The sequence below is a fragment of the Astatotilapia calliptera genome, chromosome 17, assembly GCF_900246225.1.
Source record: "Astatotilapia calliptera chromosome 17, fAstCal1.2, whole genome shotgun sequence".
In the NCBI taxonomy this organism is placed as follows: domain Eukaryota; kingdom Metazoa; phylum Chordata; class Actinopteri; order Cichliformes; family Cichlidae; genus Astatotilapia; species Astatotilapia calliptera.
Window position 1 is genome coordinate 580,974 of NC_039318.1, and position 19,258 is coordinate 600,231.

Here is a 19,258-nt window from a genome sequence, read left to right on the forward strand (position 1 = left end):
GCCAGACGTGTTCCGCTGCTGAAGCCAGTGCATGTCCAGGCCCGTCTGAAGTTTGCCAGAGAGCACATGGATGATACAGCAGAGGATTGGGAGAATGTCATGTGGTCAGATGAAACCAAAGTAGAACTTTTTGGTATAAACTCAACTCGTCGTGTTTGGAGGAAGAAGAATACTGAGTTGCATCCCAAGAACACCATACCTACTGTGAAGCATGGGGGTGGAAACATCATGCTATGGGGCTGTTTTTCTGCCAAGGGGACAGGACGACTGATCCGTGTTAAGGACAGAATGAATGGGGCCATGTATCGTGAGATTTTGAGCCAAAACCTCCTTCCATCAGTGAGAACTTTGAAGATGAAACGAGGCTGGGTCTTCCAACATGACAATGATCCAAAACACACCGCCCGGGCAACAAAGGAGTGGCTCCGTAAGAAGCATTTGAAAGTCCTGGAGTGGCCTAGCCAGTCTCCAGACCTCAACCCCATAGAAAATCTGTGGCGGGAGTTGAAAGTCCGTGTTGCTCGGCGACAGCCCCAAAACATCACTGCTCTCGAGAAGATCTGCATGGAGGAATGGGCCAAAATACCAGCTACTGTGTGTGCAAACCTGGTAAAGACCTATAGTAAACGTTTGACCTCTGTTATTGCCAACAAAGGTTATGTTACAAAGTATTGAGTTGTATTTTTGTTATTGACCAAATACTTATTTTCCACCCTGATTTACCAATAAATTCTTTACAAATCCTACCATGTGGATTCATGGATTTTTTTTTTCACATTCTGTCTCTCACAGTTGAAGTGTACCTCTGGTGCAAATTACTGACCTCTGTCATCATTTTAGGTGGGGGAACTTGCACAATCGGTGGCTGACTAAATACTTTTTTGCCCCACTGTATAGTTGGAAACAACTAATCACTAGACTCTATGTATTTGTTTGTCTCTTTACCTCTCAGGAATCTTTATAAATTAACTGTAACTTATGTCAGGATCTTCCTACTATTCAACAAACATTGGAAAAAAAAATGATAATGAATATCTTCTCATTTGTTTAATGGTGATGTCAGAAGAAATGTGAAAATACTGGAAAAAGTCTTACTCTGTTTCAGAGAATGGTCACTCATTAAGCAAAGAAAACATCTAGGAGTCTGCTGAAACTGATATAAAAATCCGATCCATTATTAAAACCTGGAAGGATCCACATAACTCTCCGCTTAACCATTGCTATGTTTAACTGTGAAAGTAAGACAGTTTCCACATACATAATGCAGAGCACAGTCAAGAAACTGGGATATATTATTTTTCTCACTTCTACATTCACTACCAGGTGAACTGGTCACACAGCACAACGCTGCAACAAGACATGAGGACTGTTTTCCAATCATGACGTTCCTACTTTATAAACACTCCACCTGCCTTCCAAAGCCTGGTTACATCTTCGTATTCCTCATTGTGTTTGTCCTGATTCTGATTATATACATCGTGGACATTCTGGATGTGAGTTTTTTTTTTAATTATTTGTTTTTGTAATTAATTTACTAGTTAATTTTCTTAATTTTATTTACTTTCTCAAAATCAGAAATGAGAAAAGAAAGAGCAACTAGCACAATTAAAAAAAAAAGGGGGGGGGGGGTTTGGGTGCATAATTTATTTTACAAAGACTCCTTTTGTAGCTTTGCTTCATTAGTTAATATAACTGAAGTAGAAACTTTAAGCTTTAAAGACTTCAACCCTGAAGTTATGGAGGACCTCGAGTACCAAAATGAATTAACTTAATACATAATTAAATATTTGTGTTAATTAAATAAATATACAAATTATTCATTAGATGTTAATACAAAAAGTACTTAAAATTCAATAATAATAATAATAATAATACATTTTATTTATAGGCACCTTTAAGACCCTTGAAGTCACTTTACAATAGTACAGAACAGTAGCAGCAATACAATACAATAAAACGTGGCAAAATAAAATTTAGGCATAATGTGAATAACAAAAAACTAAAAAGCATGAAAGTATAAAAGCTGAGCAAGGTAAAAATGGACTAAGACAGAATCAGCTGTATGAAATTTTGAATAGATACAATACAATACAATACAATACAATACAATACAATACAACTTTATTTGTATAGCACATTTAAAACCAGAGGTAGCCAAAGTGCTTCACATAATCCAATAAAATAGTAGTAAAGTACAAAGGTAGATAAGCTAGCAGGTGGGAGGCATTGATTAACGATTAAGTACGTAGATAAGCAAGCAAGACTTAATGATTAAAACAAAAAAACAATATAAGCAAAAGAGAGGAAAGGGGAGGGCAAGAAGGGACACTTAAAAGGCCTGCTCGAGCCAGACACGTGAATGGTATGAGGGAGGTTATTCCAGAGGTTAGGTGCAAATGAAGCAAAGGCACGGTCACCTCTGGTTTTCAGCCGTGACCTAGGTTGCACCAAGAGCAATTGGTCAGACGATCTCAGCGTTCTACTGGGGGTATACACGCTAAGGAGATCAATAAGGTAGCTAGGTGTGATGTTATTTATGATTTTATAATTAAGCAGTAGGATTTTGAAATCAATGCGGTATTTAATTGGAAGCCAGTGGAGGCCAGTGAGAATTGGGGTGATAGACTCAAACCCTACGAGTACCAGTTAGAAGGCGAGCCGCGGCGTTTTGGACGAGTTGCAATCTATGAAGAAGGGCAGAATGAAGCCCAGTGTATAGGGAGTTGCAGTAGTCTAACCTGGATGTGACAGGCATTGATAAGCTTTTCTACATCCTCATGTGGTAAGTATGTCTTGGCCTTAGAAATTAAACGAAGTTGATAGAAAGAAGATTTAATAACAGAGGACACATGTTTCTCAAACTTAAAGGAGCCGTCCAGGTAAACACCCAAATTACTTGCGGAATCGGAAATCAGCAAAGGGCCCGAGGACACCAGTTAGATGGGCTCCAGGGGTGTGACTGTCAAAGATTACAATTTCCGCTTTCTTGTTATTAAGGATAAGGGAATTGCTCAGCAGCCAGTCTTTAACTTCATTTATACAATCGAAGAAGCGAAGCATCGATGAAGTATCATCCTCAGTCAATTCAAAATAAATATGAATGTCATCCACGTAGCAATGATCAGAGAGTTTGTACTTGTCAATAATACGACCAACGGGTAACATATATAGAGAAAACAGCACAGACCCCTGAGGGACACCACAGGTAACGGGGGCAGTGGAAGAGGAGTAGGTACCCATCGTGACAGAGAAGGACCTCTCCGATAAGTAGAATTTAAGCCAACTAAGGGCCATACCCGTAATGCCAACCAGATGTTCAAGCCTCATTAAGTGGATATTATGGTCCACCACATCAAAACCAGAGGACAGGTCCAACAAAATGAAGACCGCGGGGCACCCAGAGTCAGTAATTACAAGATCATTGAAGACCCTCAAGAGTGCCGTTTCCGTAGTTTAAACCCAGACTGGAATTTATCCCAGATGTTATTCACATTCAGATAGGTCTGAAGTTGTGATAGGACTATCTTCTTGAGGATTTTTGACAGGAACGGAAGTTGCGAGATAGGTCTGTAATTAGCGAGGTTTGAGTGATCTAGGGAACGATTTTTAAGACCAGGTTTCACTACGGCATGTTTAAAGGCAGCCGGAACACAACCCAGTGACAAAGAAAGATTGATTAGTGATAATATACAAGGCCCAATTACATTAAATCCCTCCTTAATAATGTGAGATGGGAGAATGTCGTGAACGGCCAATAATTCCCTTAAGGGTAGGAAGTGACACTGGTTCGAACTGAGCAAGTGTCATAGAGCAGCGTAAATCAGGGGCTTGGCACATCACCGGAGCTTTTAAGGTAGAAATTTTATCAGTGAAGTGATTTAAAAACTGCTCACAAAGATGAACAGTGGGTTTTAAGATGTGATTTAAAAGTGATGAGAGAGTTTGTGGTCCGGAGATCTGGTGGAAGTGCATCCAAAGTCTCGGGGCAGAACGGCTAAAGGCTCTGAGTCCCATGGCAGTCAGGCAACCAGGTGGAACAGACAGAAGGGAAGCTGAAGCAGAGCGGAGTGTACGAGGAGGCGAGTATGTGTGGAGAAGATCAGATAAATATGGAGGAGAGAAATTGACACGGAGGTGAACTGGAAGCCAGTAGAGCTGTTTATGAACAGGTGTTATACGTTCAGTGGATCTCATTCTGGAAACAACAAGTGCAGCTGTGTTTTGAACTGGCTGCAATTTATGGAGCGATTTATCAGGTAGACCATAGAGAAGAGAATTACTGTACCTTCCATTTCTATTGCTCACCAATTTTTTTAATAAATGGCTCATGTTTTGTTTCCATGTGTCTGTTTTTGGTCCACAATCCAACCTCCACACAGTCTGCAAACACAGACTCTGACACAGGATTTGTGGTCCGAGACTTGAAAAAATACTTGTAAACAATTTAAAGCACAGCACCCAAATTTTTCCACAGACTTACAAGCAAATAATGTGTTTGTTATAAGCTTTAACCTTCTGCCCAAGGTTCAAATTCTGAGGTTGATTCAAGTTTCTGTAATAATGCACTGTAAGTAATGATGTACTGTATGTGCAGCCATACTATGATTCATATCAAATCAAGGGAGGTTGAAACACATCTGTTGATCACTTTTTGAAGTATATTTGTAGTGAGCAGCCACCTATAATTCTATATACTTAAACATTACTGTTATGGCTGTGCTGTGTGGCAGGCAGGCAGGAGAAAGGACCCAAAATGCAGGACTCTCAAAACGGGACTGGAACTCAAAATGCAGCTTTATTGCTGGCAAAACGTCCTCGTAAAATAAACTCACAAAAGCAACACAAAACAAAACTCAGAACAGAGGCGCTGGAAGCCTCGACATAACAAACACACAGCATGTTGAGGGTACGACACGACAGAGAACAAAGGAAAACACAGGGCTTATATGCACAGGGAGTAATCAGAATGGGAAACAGGAGTACAGCTGGGAGAGATTAGGGCTAACAAGACAGGGGCAGGTAAAACTGAATACACAGACATAGGACTTGGACTAGCAAAATAAAACAGGAAATACGAAACAAATCACAAAAACGCAAACTTGACACCGAGAGACAGACTGAAAGAATATAACACATGAAACAGAGAAGACAGTGACTTAAACTAGAGGCCAGAACAACAAATAACGTCAAAAGAACACAACCAAGAATAACCCTTAATACAAAATCAGACCAGCACAACTCAAAAATCCGATCAAATCATCATTTAGAAAAAACCCAAAACAGAAACAGAAAATGCTTTTGACCCAGAACCGTGACAATTAGATTGTTTACTTTTAATTGATAACTACTTTGTAAGTGTACAGCATGCTTGCCTTACTGATAAAAAATATCTGCTGAAAAAAGTTATTAATCAAATATATAGAATAGAATTGAATAGAATAGAATAGAATTCAACTTTATTGTCATTGCACATGCACAGGTACAGGGCAACGAAATGCAGTTTGCATCCATCCAGAAGTGCTTTAGTGATATAGATATATTACAATATATATTAGCAATAATATAGATATGTGAGTATATTACAGAAATGGGTCTATTATGGTATGTTATAATGTACACGGTATGAAGTATGTTGTGAATATTCTATAACTATAACAGGCTGTAGTGAGTACAAGCTATGAACAGGATATAAATTCTCTCTTCTGTAGCTCGGCATTAGCTGTGCTGTTGTTTGGTTTTAGGCAGCTGGTTAAGAGGAAAACTCAAAGTGATAGATTAAGGCAGCAGTCTTTACTCTTTTTGAAATTGGACAATGGATCAAGCAAGGCTAAAAATACACAGAACAGTATTATATGTATTCATTCCATGATTATTCTATTGAAAAACAAGGTGGCAGACAAACTGCATTAACCTATGAAAAACAATGAAAGAAGGGATACCTGCACAAAAATAATCTTTCATCATATTATGTTAAAAACTAAAGCTGAATTGTGAATGAGTATATTTGCTATTTTTTGTATTTGCCACACAAATTTTTCAGTTTTGGGATAAACTGGACATCACCATCATCATCCCAGGAGCTGCCACTGTCACCCAACCTGCTGACATGTATTCTAACTTCTGCAAGTTAAAACCACTGTCCCCTGAGGAAGCTCTTGAAGAACACCTTGTACTAGAGTCCATCGCTTGGCCTAAAACTCCACCATTACCATCTCCTCTTTCTCTGAACAACACCAGTGATCCAGCCCATAGCACCTTCACCATTCTCCCAAGGAAGAGGGGAGAACAGTGGTACATAGGTGATAAACTGGAGGTTATGATAAAAATGTATGACTTTCAAGGCTATCCAAAGAAGTCCGGCGGAGATGTCTTACTAGCCCGGCTGCACAACTTGACTCTTGGTGCAGGTGCTGCAGGGCATATAACAGATTATCTCAATGGCACCTACTCTGCTGTATTCTCTCTACTCTGGGAAGGAAGTGCACAGGTTCAGGTAATGCTAACACTCATCTTGAATGTGATTGTAGGGACCAAATATGTCTGTGAAGGTTCTCAGTCATCCAGGTCATCGTAGTCTAAGGAGCTTGGAAAGACAAGCGTCTGGACTTCTTTAAGTTGCTTGAAGACGTTTCACCTCTCATCCGAGAAGCTTCTTCAGTTCCAGGGTCAAATGGTGGAGAGTCCCAGATTTAAACCTTGAGGGAGTATCCGCCCAAAGAGGGACAAAAGGACCCCTGATGATCCTCTATCTAATCACATGAGCCAAGGTGTGAAAATGGGTGTGGGTAACAATCAGCCAGAGTTTCGGGTGAGTTCATTGTGAAACCTGGCCCCACCCTATCATTTGATTTCCTGAGGTCAGATGGCCCAGGATGTGAGTGGGCGTTAAGGCGTCTGGGAAGGGATCTCAAAACTGGATTATAGATGGCAGAGAGTTGGTGTCGTAAACCCCCGCCTCTGTTCAAAGATGGTCGCTCACAGTGGACATAGATGCTTCTTTCACTCCTCTTTCAAACCATCTGAAGGTTCTCAGTCACAGACATATTGCCTGTTTATTGGTCATAATATTGACATATTGGTCATCCATCCTTTTGTCCCGCTTTGGGCGGATACTCCCACAGGGTTTAAATCTGGGACTCCCCACCATTTGACCCTGGAACAGAAGAAGCTTCTTGGATGAGAGGTGAAACGTCTTCAAGCAACTTAAAGAAGTCCAGACGCTTTTCTTTCCAAGCTCCTTAGAGTAGGGACCTCTTTCTTTCACTGTCTGTCCTTTTTTCAATCACTGGAAAATTTATCAAGGTTAAATTCAAGGTCAAGCTTATAACCGCAAAAAATGCGCGTGCTCTTTGTGAGCTCGTTCCTGGCTCGTAACCAGCGCGTTCTGCCGTCAAGGGCGATCATTGGTTAAATGTGATCATGTGACTGATGCAAGCCAGATCCTTTTATTTAGCAAAACTGTGATTAATAGTTAAATATTATTGTTGAGGGGCACAGACAGGACTCCGCACGCACACACACATAAAAAAAAATATTTATTTTTTTTTTAAAAAGTTGTCTCAACAAAAGGGCACTGTGGGCACCCATCAGGAAAGGGACGGGTGCTCAAGCCCCTCTATCCCCCCCTCTGCACTTCACTTTGTGTTAAATACATCACTGAGCTCAGCTGTGGTACCTGCATGCCTCAAAACCACGAAAATCATCCCGGTGCCAAAGAAGTGCACTCAATGACTACCGGCCGGTGCCACTTACACCCATCTTCACAAAGTGCTTTGAGAGGCTGGTATTGAGGCACATTAATACACAACTTCCACCAAATCTGGACCCACTACAGTTTGCATACAGCCCAAACCCCTCCACAGACGGTGCCATTTTGTCTGCTCTTCACCTTTCTCTCTCCCATCTTGACAAAAAGGACACTTATGTCAGAATACCGTTTTCTGACTTCAGCTCAGCATTCAACACAGTCGTTCCCCAGGAGCTGGTAAAGAAGTTGGACTGACAAGGATAAACACCCCCCTCTGCAATTGGATCTTGGACTTTCTAACTAGGAGATAAAACCTCAGACTGAGTACAGGATCGCCGCAGGGCTGTGTGCTTGGTCCACTGCTGTTCACCCTGCTAACACATGAGAATACTACACAGTACAGCTCAAATCACATCATCAAGTTTGCAGATGACACAACAGTGGTGGGTCTCATCACCAACAACGATGAGTCTGAATACAGAGAGGAGGTACAACACCTGGTGGACTGGTGTCAGAATAACAACCTGTCTCTAAATGTTCAGACGACTAAAGAGATGGTTGTTAACTTCAGGAAGAGCTCAATGACCAACACCCACTGCACATCATCTGCTGTTAAGATGGTCAACAGTGTGAAGTTCCTGGGTGTGCACATATCAGATGACCTCTCTTGGAACCTGAACACCACCAGCATCATGAAGAAAGCCCAACAGTGTCTTTCTTAGGAAACTGAAGAAGGCCAGTCTCCCTCCTCCCATCCTCACATCAGTCCTCTGCTGCTACATCACTATCTAGTAAGGAAACTGCACCCTCGCTGAAAAGAAGTCTCTGTAGCGGATGGTGAGGACAGCAGAGAGGGTCATTGGAGGCCCTCTCCCACCCATCTCCCAACTCTATGACAGACACATCATCCGACGTGCGAACAGCATAGTGAAGGACACTTTCCACCCCTCACATGCACCGTTCTCCTTCTTTCCATCTAGCAGACGGATTTGAAGGATCAAAACTGTAACAGGAGACACTGCAAGAGCTTCTTCCCCCAAGCAGTCAGAGCCCTCAACTTGATACCACCAAAGGACTGATAAACACATACACCTTTACAAACACCTTACAATACTCATGAAAAAACTCAAAAACAACAAAAACTTACACAGTCCACCTGGGAACGATATGCTTATTTGCACACTCAGTCACGTAGGGACTAAACACATATCTAAACTAAACTACATTTGCACATCTTGCACATGTCTTTGTCGTGTCTCGTCTGTAATATCCTGACAATGACTCAACCTGGTATTCAATATCACTGCACAATCCACTTTGTATTGTCTCTGTCCTGTCTTTGTTTGTCGTACAGTTAGTATTGTATAGTTAGTAATTAGTACCTTTGTATCCCTTAATTTTACCAAGATTTAGCACGTTATTTATTTGTTGTTTCTAGTTTTATATCTCTTGGAGACATATTTTTCATATACTTACAAAGGCGCCGTGGGGGGAACAGGATGAAACAGAATTTTGGCACACTGTATACTGTGTATACTGCTGTATTGACAATAAAGCTCTTGAATCTTGAAGGTTGTGACTTTTGGTAACACACGTGTGGCCAGAGCTTCTTCAGATCTTTGGTTGAAGAGACAGGGTGACAGGGAAAACCCTTGTTGCAGTTCGGTGCGACTTGAAACCCACAAGATGTATTCTGAATATGGTCCCATCTCGTTTACTGAAAGATGTTTTTGACACTGTGGGTATGAGTTTACTGTCTACTGTCAATAGCAGTCTTCAGTCTGAGTGTGTCCCTACCGACTTTAAACATGCAGTGGTGGAACCTATTAAAAGACCTAACCTGGATCCAGCAGTTTTATCCAACTACAGACCAATTTCTAAATTGCCTTTTCTTTCTAAAGTCCTAGAGAAACTTGTCTTTCTTCAGCTCCAGACCTTTCAAGATAAAAATGGTGTTGGGTCTGTGTTTCCACAAGCCCCGCTGGTTTTAGAGACTTATTCATCATGAAAGAAAACAAGACAGTCAGCGATCGATCGATTACTTGCAAGGGAGGCCTCGTTTGTGTCCGCCACGAAAATGACCCCAAATCCGGCCTCCGATTGCTGCCTTTTATTGGGAACACAGTTCACACAAAACAATAGTACCTCCCCTCATAACCCCCCTTGGTTACAAAGACAAGGCAATGTGTGTGTGTGTGTGTGTGTGTGTGTGTGTGTGTGTGTGTGTGTGTGTGTGTGTGTGTGTGTGTGTGTGTGTGTGCGCAAAATGTCTTGTGCTTAAGACTCTACGTGAAAGTTAAAATATATATATGCTCAGTGCACAATGATAAATAGTGTATACAGTTACATAGTTATACATATCATACAAAAGTCCCCCAGGGGTCCATTCTTGGTCCAGTTCTCTTTTCTATTTATATGCTCCCTATGGGTTCAATTTTTAAAAAACAATTCCATTGTTATGCAGACGACTCACAGATTTACCACTGAAATGTAAATCTGTGAGTGCTCTGAAGGTTTTGCTAGATTGTTTGGAGGATGTTAAGGCATGGATGGCTTTAAACTTCCTAAAGCCAACCCAACAGAAAACAGAGGTGATTGTGTTTGGTCCACTGCGACTTTGGCCCTTTAAATATAAAAAAAAACCTTTGCTAGGAACCTATGAGTGTTTTTCGACTCTAATGTTTGACAAACAGATTAATGTTGTAATCAAGTCCAGTTTCTTTCATCTTTGACTACTTGCCAAAGTGAGGCCATTTTTCTGTTTTGGAGACTTTGAGAGAGCTATCCATGCCTTCATTTCATCTTGCCTCGACTACTGTAATAGTCTTTACTCTGGTGTTAGTCTGTCATCAGTTAGCCATCTGCAGCTGGCCCAAAATGCTGCAGCACGGTTACTAACTGGCACACGCAAGTGAGACCACATATCTCCCATACTGGCTGTGGTGGGGCGTGGCCTGTGGTGCTGTGCAGGGAGGGCGGACGCACCTGCACGGCATCCCTATTCACGCCCGCCCAGTTAAAAACACGGGGAGTCAGGGGTTTGGAGTGTGGTGTGTTGTGATGTTAAATAAAATGGCTCAAAACTAGTGATGGGCAGATGAAGCCCCATGAAGCACTGAAGCTTTTCATCCAATTGGTTCACCCCAATGCGAAGCTTCATGAAGCTTCATTTGCTCTAGCAGGACACCTACTGGACGTAAAAAATAATAGGTGGCATGAATTTGAAGAGTGTGGCATTTTGCACACAGCCTGTAAATGTCAACAACAAAAGGAGTGTGTAAAACATGTATATTGTAGTGATGCAGTATACTGTGTATATTTATACTGGCAGTATGGGAAATGATTATTTGGAAATGCTTAAAATGGAAACGATCATTTACTGTGAGGTGAGGTGTGGTTGGGGTGTGGACAGTAGTTGTGCTTTTGTAACGTTGAGGTATGGACAGCTACACACTGAGGCTTTGAGCCTCAGTCCTGCCTGTTCACATTTTATTCTGTAAAAACTAAATTTTCACTGCTTTTATGACCTTTTTAGTGGGGAGAACATAGCTGGGATTTAATGATTTAACACATCTTTTGAATCCTTTGTCCTCCACAATGCTAAATGGCTGGGAGTCCTCAATCACCATGCTGACCAGGTCTTCATCTATTAGAGATTGTTCTCCTGAGGAAAGACAATAAAGATAAAGCACAAATATAAATATCACACACGTAACTTATAACAGTTGTATAATATTGTTATATCATTTAGTAACATTACTGCATGCTATATTATCATTGCATTTGATGGCTCACCTGGTCTTGCTCCACAATCGGTGTCCCCCTTATTCTCATGCAAAGCTCTGTAGTGCCTAAGCATGGATGAGGTGTTGTTATATCCCAGCTCCCTGGCACATAGCAAACACTTCACCTTGTACAAAAGTACAGACAGCTCAACATAAATTGTATTGCACCATCAGTATCATGAAAATACATCTTCTGTAGAAATTTACATACCTTGTTGGGAGGAATAAGATCAAAATGTTCCCACACAGGGGAGGACATCCTCCTCTTCTTAGCTGGCTCCATTCTCTCCTGAGTTTCTCTCCTCACTCTCATAAACCTCCAAACTGTCTACAAACTCTCACTAACAACTCTCCATCAAACACCTACATTTTGATTGAAGTCTGAGGGTTTATATCGCTGTCATATCTCGCGGCAAAGTTCGAACCACTTCATGAACCAGTCACGTGGTACAGCCGGGCAGCGAGGCTTCGGACGTCATCATTTTCAGCTCCTCCCATAAATGAAGCAAGCCTCGATACGCGCTTCGCGGAAACGCCCCCTCCATTACTCGACACACGCTCCGAAGCCTCGATACAGAACGTCACATCACTACTCAAAACCTATGATCCCTGGACCCGCCATGTCTCATTCCCACCACACTGGTGCCCAAACCCAGGACGCGGGAGAGGCTGCTCGAGCCAGGAGTGGCGGAGGAACCGCGCGAGAGGCTGCTCGTGCCGGGAGTGGCGGCAACGAAGGAGCCGCGCGAGGGGCTTCTCGAGGCAGCAGCAGCAGCAGCAGCAGCAGCGGCGGTGCGTGAGCTGCGCCAGCTGGGAGAGGCAGCGGCGGAGAGGCCGGTGTGTGGTGTGGTCCGGCGTGCTGGACGCCTGCCCAGCTGTCCATGAGCCCCGGCTCAATGCCACGCCGGCTGTGTCGCTGCTTGCCACTGTCATGGTTCTCAAGATCTGGAGAGGTCGTGGTGTGTGTGTTTTTTGTCTTCGCCTCTCCCACCAGGGCGGAACTGGACCTTGAGTCCCCGCCTCTGAACCTGCCCTGAACACACACCTGTGGCTCATTCACACTGATCCTGGCAGACTACTTAAGATGGCAAGAGAGGCTGCTTCCTCGCTGGAGCGTAACACTACCTAGCGTCAGTGTGGCCTAGCCTTTGGAAGTATTTCTTGTGATCACCTAGAGGTTCCTCCTCACGTTGTTTTTCTCTGTGTACAGGCCTTCTAGATTCCCTGCCCGTCTTCCCTGCTGTCTGGATTTCTGTGGATGTGTGTGAGTGAGCGTTTTGGAGTGGACATTCAGAGTGAGTTGTGGATTAAGTTGAAGAGGAGCATATGTACCCCGCCTTGGACCTTCCCCTCGGACCCCCCTCCACCCCCCGGAGCCCGGTGTTATCTGTCTCACTGTATATATGTAGATATCCTCACTTGGTGCCGCACTGAAAATAAACCCTCACCTTCTCTCTAAACTTCAGAGTCCTGCAAGTGAGTGCTCTGCCTAATAACCTGTGACAACCACATGGGTGGCCTCCGGTCCAGCTCCGTGGGCGACCCTTGGACCCACTTCATCACCGGCGCCGCTGGATGCATGGGCGGCCACCAGAACAGACACCTCCCTGTCGCTTGGCCAGGGCCCGGGGTTTGGAGTGTGGTGTGTTGTGATGTAAATAAAATGTCTCAAAACACTGATCACTGGACCCGCCGTGCCTTATTCACACCACACTGGCATCATTGCACAGGCTGCCAGTTAGTTTTAGAATTAATTTTCAGATTTTATTATTTGTTTTTAAGGCTTTGCACAGATTAGCACCCTCATAGCTTTCTGATCGCTTAAATTGGTACAATTTCATGATTCTTTTTCTTAACTCTTATCATGTCTCCCTATGTTTTTATTTTTTAATTATCTTAATTGTACAGCAATTGTGATATAATTGTGATATATAAATACATTTGACTTTGTCATTGTCTTCATGCTTGCATGCATGTAATCTGAATGAATTACTTACCATCAAAAAGAAAGTCTGTTCTAAAAGGTTGTCGTCATTATACATATTTATGTGATACTGTTTCAACACTCTGATTCTTTGTCCTACCAGGTGATATTGGTTCATCCCAGTGAGGCAGTCACAGAGCTGCGCAGGATGAACAAAGAGGAACCTGACAGGATCTTCTTCAAGAGCCAGTTCCGCTCAAGCTTGTTCACTAGAACGACCACGTGTAACGTATGTTTACGTCCAACTGAGCAGCCTGTGTGTAACTACACTGACCTCCATACAGGTGAGCCATGGTTCTGCTACAAGCCAACAAATCTGAGTTGTAATGCCAGGATCAGCAACTACAATGGAGGATATAAAAAAAACCTGACAACTATGGAGAAGCTTTTTCAGAGGTGAGCATTATCTGTGGTGTTAAATTTCTGGAGTGACTAAAAATGTATATACTGTGCATAATACATTTAATTTTCTAGTTCAAAAAGATGTTCTTTCCAAATTTTGTGAAGATGTTAATTGTGTATGCTTTCCTTCAGAGGTGTAAATATGAAAGTCTCCATTCCGGCTTCAGGACCAGCCAGCGTCACCATTTTGCCAAAACAGAAAGGTACGCTAACATCTATATCTCCATAATGAAATATTTAAAAAAGGTTGTGATATATATTATAAGCAGTTGGCAGGTCAAACATTAATAAATAAATAAATTAAAACTCCCACAACATTTACTAGCATCTTCTTGATATTGGACACCTATAGGATGTGTCAAGGTTATTTTAAGAGTAAGTGATCAGGAGATCTGGAGAACTTTATTGATGCGTTATTGATAACACTAACAGCTGGGGGTGTTCTTATGAAAGCATAGTTCAAGATGTGGATGAAATTAACTTACCGTAGGGGTCTCTTATAAAATTACAAAGAAACTTCTGGGAATTGGGCAGTGCAGTGAGGTTTACCTCATTAAAATTAGATTGATCTCTCATGTAGAAGGGCAGATCGTTGGAAGCCAATCAATGACTAGTAATGGGAATTGAAAATAGCACAGTGATTCTGCTATAGAAACATGGACAGGGAGAAACAGAGGTGGCAACCTGACTGCTCATTAGTTTCTTACAAGTTGAAGTTCAGGTTCTGGCTGCTGGGCTGGGGTCAGCTTTAACATCATTCTAGAACACGCCATCGACCAGATGTTTCATGAAATCAAAATTAGAAAAATACAGCAATACATTTGTAAGAATTTGACTTGGGTTTGAATGCTACAGACAGGTTAAAGAAAGGCTTTGTTTTGGTCTTTTCATTTTAAGTTAAAAACACACACAATTATTTGTTTTCCTGCTTACCAGGTCAGTCAGAGGTGAGCAGCAGCAGTGGGGGGTCTAAACCCTCTGGCTATTACTACCAGGGTGTGTGGCGAGCACTAGATGGTTCCACAGTTCAACAGTTCAACACTTCCTCAGCCATCACTCAGTGTCTGAAAGGAAAGGTGGTCCATATGTATGGAGACTCCACAATGAGGCAGTGGTTTGAGTACCTTAATGCATCACTACCAGGTAGCTTCTCTGCAAACCCTTCTGTAAACCAACATTATGATGTTCACCCCATTTTATTCATGTAGCTTAACTTATTCCCTTTGGAATTCTTTTAGATCTAAAGGAGTTTAACCTGCATAGCCCCAAGTCTATCGGACCTTTAATGGCGCTGGACTATGCAAACAATATCTTTGTGACGCACCGCGCCCACGGTCCTCCTCTGCGTACTGTCAATGTCCCATCCATGGAGCTGCATTATATTGCCAATGAGCTGGACAATGTGGTTGGAGGTAGTAACACTGTAGTAGTTTTTGGCATCTGGGCACACTTTGACAATTTCCCTATTGAGTTCTACATCCGTCGACTGATGTCCATTCGCAGGGCAGTGGTAAGGCTACTGTCCAGGGCTCCAGGCACTGTGGTTGTCATTCGGACTGGAAATCCCAAATCTTTTACACCCTCTGGTGCATTTGTCAACAGCGACTGGTACACTTTTCAGCGGCTAAAGGCACTCAGGGCCGTGTTCAAAGGCTTCAATGTCCATCTGGTCGATGCCTGGGAGATGGTTCTGGCCCACCACCTGCCACACAACATGCACCCACAACCTCCAATTATCAAGAACATGATTAATGTTCTTTTATCCTACATATGTCCTCAAAAGGTTGGATAGATGTGTTTCAGCAGCCTATGCAGACACATCTTATCTATAATATGTATGCTTCAAATTCATAGGAGCAGACTATGGTGGCACATAATCTTAATAACTTTTTTGTTATGACAACAATAATTCATTTGAAACATGAGGGGGGGGATGCAAAGCTGACATATTCCAATGTCTTCCTAAGAGAGGAAGCATCTGACAAATTATGCTGTCTCTAAGTTTGATTTTATGTAATTATATTTGAGCAGGTCGACTAATTACATCAGTCAGTCTTTCCCAGGCTGTGAGCAATCAACATAACTCTAGTACTGTCCATCTAGCTGGTTATTACAGTTGACTGCCAGCCTTCAATTTGTTTCTTCATTTTGCAAAATTTTGTAATTCCTTGTTTGAAAATACCGTGCACACTTTCTTGTTTTGTTTTTACATTGCAGATTGCTTGGAAAACCAAAGTGAAGTTTTTTCCCATTCACTGAACTAGCTAATTTGTATCTGAGAAGGGTCTTGTGACTGTGGTGCATGAATAATTTGTGGGGTTTGATTTGAGCTAATGAATTAAAAAGTATACATATACACACTGATTATTGTTTCACTATGTTGTCACTTATTGGCAGACCTGAAGTTAATAAAAATGCTTTTGAAATTGTTGCATCTTTAAAAAATAAAAAATTATCACAGCAGTGACCTCATGGCATGTGTAGCAAACAGGAAGTGGTAAAGGGGTCCTCAGAGTGTAAGCTGCCCACAATAATTCCTGATTTTTTTTGTACTTTTAAAAAAATCTGATGGTGTTCACAAAAACTCTGGACACGATTTTAATCACTTAAATTAATAAATTTTCAATTGCATATTTTGATATTATATAAGGTATTGACTTAAATACTTAGTGACGAGAGCCATGATGTTTAATTTTACATTTAATTTTTTTTCTGTATTTTAATATTATCACACCTGCTTGTGGACAGCGGATTTTTAAGGTACTGGTAATGTATTGTACCATTTAAAATAAATATATATGTATAAAAAATGCTAAATCATACTTTTGTTGTATAAACATTGCCTTGGTTTGTCTTTTAGGCAGTTGGGTAACACTTGTATGCATATTTTTAACCACAAAATTGGGTTTTATCTGCCGGACATGTTTTGTTCCTTATCTCAAGAATCACTGATTTTTGTGTGTTGCATTCTAGTGATGGGATTTCCAGCTCTTTTTAGAGAGCCGGCTCTTTCAACTCCCAACCGGCTCTTCAGGTTGTTTCGTTGCTTTAATTAATTTATTATTAACAACAATATAAAATTATGCACAAAATTAGTAATGTAAAAAAAAAAAAAAACCTGTGGTTTTATTTATGTATGTTTATATAAATATATGCGGTGGCCCCTAGAGACAAAACACGTACAAATTCCAAAATACATTTCTAGCGTTAACTGAACTTCCAAAACGGAGCTGCCTAGATCACTTAAATTACACAATTGAAAGCATGTGTGTTTGTGTATTTATACACAAGCATTATTATTACAAATAATGTTGTAAGAATGTTCATTTACCTGTTACGACCACACACTAAATCCGGTCGTTGGTACTTCCTAGCTTGTGTAGCCACAAGGTAACAAAAGCTCAACACTGCCCCGAGCATCCTGAAGCACTTCTGTTGTGTTTTTACGTATTTTGGAGTTTGTACGTGATTCAGAGGGTTTTTTTACGTGTTCTGGAGTTTTCAATTCAGTCTGTAACAGGATTACTAATATTCACTGTATTTCAGAATGACAAAACACAGATACTCACTACTTTCTTGTGGCTGAGACTGGTAAGTACTCACTAAATGTAACATTTATAACAGGAATAACCATGGACACTGTAAAAAGCTGCTCACATATTTAAATGTTACACTGGAGATTTACTTTTGTGGCAGTACTGGCACAATTAGTTCCTGGTCTGGGACCCCAAGGAGTGTGATGGTGTCACTAAGACTTCTCTACCTGTGAGGGAGCTCTGGTCTCCAGACATCATTGTTTATGAGTTGTAAGCACTTCAAATATAACATCCACCCAACTTCTCCCGCTTGTCCAGGACCATGGGGGCAGCAGCTCAAGCAGAGAAGCCCAGACTTCCCTCTCCCCTGCCACCTCCTCCAGCTTGTCTGGGGGAACACCAAGGCGTTCCCAGGCCAGCTAAGAGATATAATCTCTCCAGTGTGTCCTGGGTCTGCCCCGGGGCCTCAGAATCTGATCTCTGCTTGTTGCAGATGACGTGGTTCTGTTGGCTCAAAAACAAAAGCGAGGGGAGATGTGTGATTTAAGTAGTGATGAGAATGATCAAAATGTCTAAGTGTGTCAGTTGCAGGTGGGAAGCAGACCTGGATCAATCTCCACAGGCGGCGGTCGGAGTAAAATAATAGGTTAACATCATTAGAAACACCCAGGACGAGTTTTGGCTGAATTGTTTTACAGCTTCACTTCCATGTGTTCCTCATCCCGAAAAGCAAGCTCCAAGGATGTTAACGTCTCCCTGAAAACAAGAAATGCAGATCCAAAAGCAACAACATGGCAGGTCAAGAGACAACAGCAGTATCCTGAGCAGCGAGGGGTCCAGCAGCAACAGCAGTATGTGCAAAAGGCATCAGCAAGGAGAAAACACCATCATCATGACTGGATGGATGGAGATGCAATGGACTGCTGCAAGGGGGGAGACGAGAGTACAGTGGAAGGAGGGGGAGGAGACATGGAAGAACGCTGTTGTTTAGTGTGGGAGATCAAATTGGGCTAAGGAACCTGGGGAGGAAAACCGACTGCCTTTGAGTGGAGAATTGAAAAGTGTCTGAAACACTGCAAGGAGGAGAGGCACGCAAAAATCACACACACAAACAGAAAATGCATTAATCCTATTAAGACATATACACATGCAATGAAGACCAGATAACATCTTAAGCATGCGTTTCTGTTTTATCATCTTGTCCAGTTCACTTAGTGGGATGAGAGGTGATATGTAAACTAGTGGACTAGTATTATGTTAGGAAAGATGATTGAATGATAGCAGGTGCAAACAGAATGCTGTAGAGATGGTTTAAAATGGGTGGCACTAATAGATTCTGGGTTCTGATGTGTGGGGGAGGCTTTACCTCGACACACACCTGGCTACATGGGAAGAAACTCATTATCTAATAGAACAGCAGTGTTATGTGGCGTGTGTGGCTGATGGATGAATGTTTTGGGGATTTATCTGGCTGAGGCATTTTCTTTTGTTACCAAGTTGAACCTGCCAATTAGTTTTGGTTTGAATTACCCTTCCAAGGTGAAGAGCATGCTTAGATATGTCCTAACTAGGCCTTCCTGTCTGTTTGTTTTTTTACTTTCACAGTGCACTGAAAGTTTTGTTTGGTCATGCAACACGCAGCACCTGTACATAAAAGGCCAAAGCCGACTGTACTTCCTCAGAAGGCTGAGGTCCTTCAACATCTGCAGGAAGCTCCTGAGGATGTTTTATCAGTCGGTGGTTGCAGGAGTACTTTTCTATGCTGTGGTGTGCTGGGGGAGCAGCACAGCAAAGGACTCATGCA

At 42.0% G+C, this 19,258-nt stretch overlaps 1 protein-coding gene across 1 annotated transcript; it reads left to right on the plus strand.

Moving 5' to 3' along the window:
* The first annotated feature begins 1,379 nt into the window (after positions 1 to 1,379).
* Positions 1,380 to 16,728, plus strand: LOC113009636 (NXPE family member 3-like). Its single transcript, XM_026148079.1, has 6 exons — positions 1,380 to 1,493; positions 6,041 to 6,493; positions 13,620 to 13,912; positions 14,051 to 14,121; positions 14,855 to 15,061; positions 15,157 to 16,728. Exons 1-6 carry the CDS (start codon positions 1,380 to 1,382, stop codon positions 15,708 to 15,710), a joined length of 1,692 nt encoding a protein of 563 aa, XP_026003864.1. The 3' UTR covers positions 15,711 to 16,728.
* Positions 16,729 to 19,258: the final 2,530 nt, after the last annotated feature.

Excerpts from the sequence above, each read along its gene's own strand:
- LOC113009636 (XM_026148079.1), top strand. The coding sequence starts at position 1,380 with ATGACGTTCCTACTTTATAAACACTCCACCTGCCTTCCAAAGCCTGGT. Across the intron at positions 1,494-6,040 it reads ACATCGTGGACATTCTGGAT|TTTTGGGATAAACTGGACAT; the intron begins GTGAGTTTTTTT and ends CAAATTTTTCAG. Across the intron at positions 14,122-14,854 it reads CATTTTGCCAAAACAGAAAG|GTCAGTCAGAGGTGAGCAGC; the intron begins GTACGCTAACAT and ends CCTGCTTACCAG.